This window comes from Montipora capricornis, chromosome 8, assembly GCF_036669925.1.
Source record: "Montipora capricornis isolate CH-2021 chromosome 8, ASM3666992v2, whole genome shotgun sequence".
Classification (NCBI taxonomy): Eukaryota; Metazoa; Cnidaria; class Anthozoa; order Scleractinia; family Acroporidae; genus Montipora; species Montipora capricornis.
In genome coordinates, this window is record NC_090890.1 from 53,641,531 (window position 1) to 53,646,530 (window position 5,000).

The 5,000-nt window shown below is 39.6% G+C and overlaps 1 protein-coding gene across 1 annotated transcript in view; it reads left to right on the plus strand.

Annotated features, from left to right (window-relative positions):
* The window catches only part of LOC138013524 (DNA-directed RNA polymerases I and III subunit RPAC1-like), an 11,425-nt gene that overhangs the window by 4,818 nt on the left and 1,607 nt on the right, over positions 1–5,000 (plus strand). The window contains exons 6-11 of the mRNA XM_068860621.1: positions 638–757; positions 1,787–1,836; positions 2,390–2,455; positions 2,769–2,835; positions 4,292–4,414; positions 4,842–4,909. Of these exons, the coding sequence (XP_068716722.1) occupies positions 638–757; positions 1,787–1,836; positions 2,390–2,455; positions 2,769–2,835; positions 4,292–4,414; positions 4,842–4,909 (494 nt within the window). The remainder of the gene's footprint in view (positions 1–637; positions 758–1,786; positions 1,837–2,389; positions 2,456–2,768; positions 2,836–4,291; positions 4,415–4,841; positions 4,910–5,000) is intronic.

Genomic DNA, 5,000 nt, shown 5'->3' on the forward strand with positions numbered 1-5,000 from the left:
CGCAAACTGGAAAACTCTTTTTCTCTTCCCGATTGTTGGCACTAATGACATCGAACCTGAATGCAGTGTTTCCTTGTTTGATGAAAGAAGAGTCAGAAGCACAGAAAAAGGATCAATCGCTGATAATACATGTATATATATATATGAAGAATTATGAGGACGTATCGTGACTCGTTCCAAGCTTTGTTGCTTCCCCTTTAATGTAAACTGTTCTTTTTCTGTCAGTCCCTCTATTCTGCATACTCATTCATTTACAGTCTAGAATGATGAAAAATTATGTTTTGTTCCCTTGTCATTCCGGTCCACACTAATCAGCTTTATTCTGGTGCTCTTCTGGTTTATTCTGCCTTATTCTGGTGTCATTCCACCTCATTCCGGTATATTTCAGTACCATTCTTGTTCATTCTGTCTCATTCCAGTGTCATTTCGTTTCTTCCGGTGTTATTCATTCTCATTCCGGCATATTGCAGTGAATATTCCAGTTTATTCAGGTGTATTCTGTTCGGTTCCATTCCGTTCCTGTGTTTAGTAACGCTCCCATTTTCGGTACATAAAATTTTGTAATATCTTTAAACCCAACCAATGTTAACTTTAAGATTAGCATTTTAAGTTTTTGATTTGTTCTAATACGACACAGGAGATGAGGAAGCCAAAGAGAATACAACATTGCAATTTGATCTTAAAGTCAAGTGCATTAAAAACAAGAGTGCACCAAAGAATGCAACAGATCCTGATGAGTTATTTGTTCATTCAAAGGGTAATATTGTTATCAAGACTTGGTTTTTTCCTGGTTATTACCATAACCAGACAGAATTATAGACCTACTGGTAGTCTGCATGTGGCATCTCACTTGATAATAGATGGTTTGCAACCAATCCCAAGAGGCACAGATAATAATACTGCAATGTACAATTTCTAGTGAACGAACAAAAGGAACTAATGAGAGATCTTCTATCTTCGTCCACCAACAATGACCAATGATGGTGGTCAATACCGTCGTTTTCACCTAAGCATGGACACGTCACGGGGAAAACATGCTCTAACTGGTTGCAAACATGACAAGTTTTGTCTTCAATCCTTCACCGTTTGAGGGATGTTCATGCACGTTTTCCTAGAATGGCAGCAAGACTGGATATCAAAGACTTTTTCTACGAGATTGACCCTGACCTGATAAAGTATGTTTCAAATACATTCAGTCAAACTATAGCACCCAAAAGTTTGCTTATGTTAACGGCTGCCAAACTCAAACTTCAAAGAACATGTTTTCCCGTCGTGTGTCCACGCTTACATGTAGATGAAAACGACGGTACATAACTTGATCATAATATGCTAACTTCATGTATCAACTTTGGGGTAACCTTCTCTTCTTGTTTTGAAAACCTAAAAACACCCAGAAATGGGCAGAGTCATAGCCTGTGAGGGCATCCGTTTTCTCAGCTCTACCGGATGCTCTACCGGATGCTGTCGCAGGCAAGCAGAGTCATTTCTTCTCCTTATTTTGCTGAAACAAGGAAACCCCCTTGAATACTAAAATTATCAAACTTCAATATTCCCTCCCTTGATGAACTTTTAAACCCTAAAACACTGTTGGCCAGTTGAATTTTCACAAATTTTGTCCTAACTGTGGTTTACAACATATTAAATAATAATTTTTCTCCAGGAATTTCTGACCTTCTCAGCACATTTTCAGTGATGGGCAAGGGCTATGAATTAGAATTGGCCAAAAAAATGACTTGAAATGCCGTTTTGTTAAGCACTGACTAATCTCTGTATGTTTTGTTCTCAGTGACAACTGAGCTGATGAAGTGGATCCCTATTGGAAACCAGGCAAGAAAGGTAAAGAAAAAAATGACAGTTGATCTGTTCTCCGTCCTTGGCTGTTCACAGAACTACATGTATGTAGTCTGTTCAATTAAGACGTGGTGAAGGTAATAACATCCTCGTCCCCAGGGTCTCTCTTCTTCCCTTCCTTGGAGCTCCCTGGGGATGAGGTTGAGGGAACAACTGCAATTTATTGCAACTTGGTGTCCAGTTGACTTTGATATTTTTGGCATTAATAGACTCATTTGGTCAGAGGAATTAATGTCATTCTTTGTTTCTCAACCTTTGGAAATGATGACCCACTTTTGAGATTGAAAATTTAGAGAATCAGTAACATTCCCTGGTTTAACGTTTCTCATGCTACCATGCTGTATAAAATTGGTTTCGTGGCTATGAAACAAGCAATTACGGTAATTGTTCTACTGGTCTCAATTGGACATCAACTTGAATTAGTGGTAACCTACAACCAGGGGAGCACGTACATGTACATGTACATCTTCTATGTTTCATTATCATAGATAATAATTTACTGGTGCCTCAAATGATATGCACTTTGTTGTTATTGTAGTATGGGCTTCAGGACATAAGGCCAGTGGAAGATGATATACTTATTGCTAAATTGAGGCCAGGACAGGTATGTGATCAGCAGTGGTGTTTTGGAAGAATGCATGCAATGAGTACGAATTTCAGTAACTCATGGGTTTTATGAGTTTGAAGGTTTTTTGTTCAATACTGGATACTTTACAGTTGTTTGCTCAGTGACCTGGCCTCTGCATGGCATCGAGGCTATTGGTTGATTTGCAGATTGCTTTGTTGCTTTCTCTACTTTGCCTGCTTTTCCTCCTTACGTTAGTGTCATTTGTAGTGTTCTCCATTGTCGACCATACTGTATTGCATAGGGGAGTACCTTTAAATGTAGAGTTTTCTAAATTGTTTCCTTTCCATAGGAACTCGATCTCAAAATGCATGTCGTTAAGGGGATAGGAAAAGACCATGCAAAGTTCTCCCCAGTTGGTATGTTGATCACGTTTTCAGGATACATGTACATTGTACTCATTCCATGACAAGCGAGCTCTTGTCTGATTAGGGTGCTTCAGCACCGGCGACGGCAACCTCACAAAATAACATGCAAAACCACTGTCAGCTGCAAGAATGTAGGAGACAGTGCGGCCTAGTGGTTAGGACGCTTGCATTGAGATCCGGAGTTCCCGTGTTCAAGCCTCGTTCTGGCCACTCGTTGAAATTGTTCCTGGTAGTCCCTGATTCAACTTTTCGCACTTGTAAAAAGCCAAGTGGTTTGCCTCCGGCCAGTTGGGATTCTTTAAGTGCCCCTGTGACCAAAAAATCAATTTTTAGTTTTATTTGGATTTCAAAACTATGTTTACTAAACACCAAGCTTTAAGCCTTGTTTTTTTTAACTGGAATTTTCCTATTTAATGATCCGCCATTACTAACTTTTAGTTCTTGAGAGAGCTGGATGGAGGAGAAAATAGGCAAACGCACACTAGTTTAAGAATGCAATGAGAGTGTACGCCGCAGAATTGATATGCATCACGGGAGTTTTGGGCTTTCAGAGTTTTAAACTCGGGTTTTGCATATATAATAAGCTGCCTTCACACGCTGAAATTTTAAGGTAGGGAGCCTTTGATGTCACTCTTCCTTGGATCCAACCCTCTGAGGTCGAATCCCTTGGTTTTGAACGTGAGTAATGGCGGACCGTGAAATCCAAACCTTACACTCATGGTAAACGGCGTTTGGATAAAAATCAAAGCTCAAAATTTTGCTAGTCACTGGGTTGTTAAGCAAACACACTTTCAAATCTGAAAGAAAAAAAGAATTTTTTTTTTTTTCATCATAGGGGCACTTTAAGAGTTGATGTTGTTGTTCTCTTCTGTCGTTTGGCCTCTATTTTAAGGCTGTCTTAGCAGTTTTATTTTTGGACATTTCAAGCACACTGTACAATGCAGACAAGGTGGAATATTCAGAGAATTGTTAGAATCGCGTAAACGTTTATTTTTAAGTGACGTTTTGTTTTTGGCTCTGCTGTCATTGTTGCCAAAGTCCCCAAGAGGCTCCTTAATGTTGTTGAAAGAGATTGAGCCTCTTGTTTTAAGATTTATGCTGTCTTTCTTTTTGTTTCGTTCAAGAGTTCATGTGTGGTGTGAACAAAGACACACACATTCACATCAATTTTATTCCTTAAAAGGTTGAACACACTTTCCTTGCCGAGCAACTTTGAATGATCACGCCATGATGAGAGAAACGCGAAGTTATATTTGTAGATGACAGTCTAGAAGTCGTCGTGCTTGCATAAGCTGTCCATTTGTTACGCAAAAGTGACTCCTGTCAAAGATCAATCAGTGTAGTGGCCAAACTTGCTTCATAAAGCCAGTCAATACCAAGACTTTACTCCGTTTGTTTGTGTTTTGCGCCCCTCAGCCGACATATCTTTGTTTTATAATGTTCACAGCCACTGCCTCCTACAGACTTCTTCCAGAAATAACCATAACAAAACCATGTGAGAATGAACTAGCTGATAAATTGATGGAGAGCTTTTCAGATGGTGTCATAAAGGTTACTGAAGATGAAAATGGTAATGTATGTTTAAAGTAAAATTCCTACATACGCTGTACTGTTCTGTACATGCCTCTAAATGTTGGAATTAAAAAAAATTGTTATCCCAACTGGACTCCTCTTGTTCGAAATACAAGGCTTACTGAATTTGTTGTGAAGAAGACAAACTCGTTCCCAGGTTCTCTCTTCTCCGCCTCCTTTGTTGTTGAGGAAAAAGAGCCAAGGAGGCAGAAAAGAGAGACCCTGGGAACGAAATTTGGAAGGAGACTCAGGTGGCGGTTAAAAATGTCGCCCACTCCCAGTTCTCCATCGTACCGAAGCTGGTCCTCGTGACTGCATCGCGATTCGACTCCCTGGTCAAGCAAATAAGACGAGCTGAATGAGCCTTATTTTGCAAAAATGCTGTTTGCAACTTTGTCTTTTTTTTTATTCTGTGGAACGTTTAGGTGTAAGGAGAGCCGTTGTGGTTAATCCAAGGAGAGACACTTGTAGCAGAGAGGTTTTTAGACACGAGGTAAATTCCTTTTCATGAAAGAGGATATTTCAAAATGTCGAACGTACTTCGAAATAACCTTGTCTTGAATTACAGTGGCCAGAATATTCGC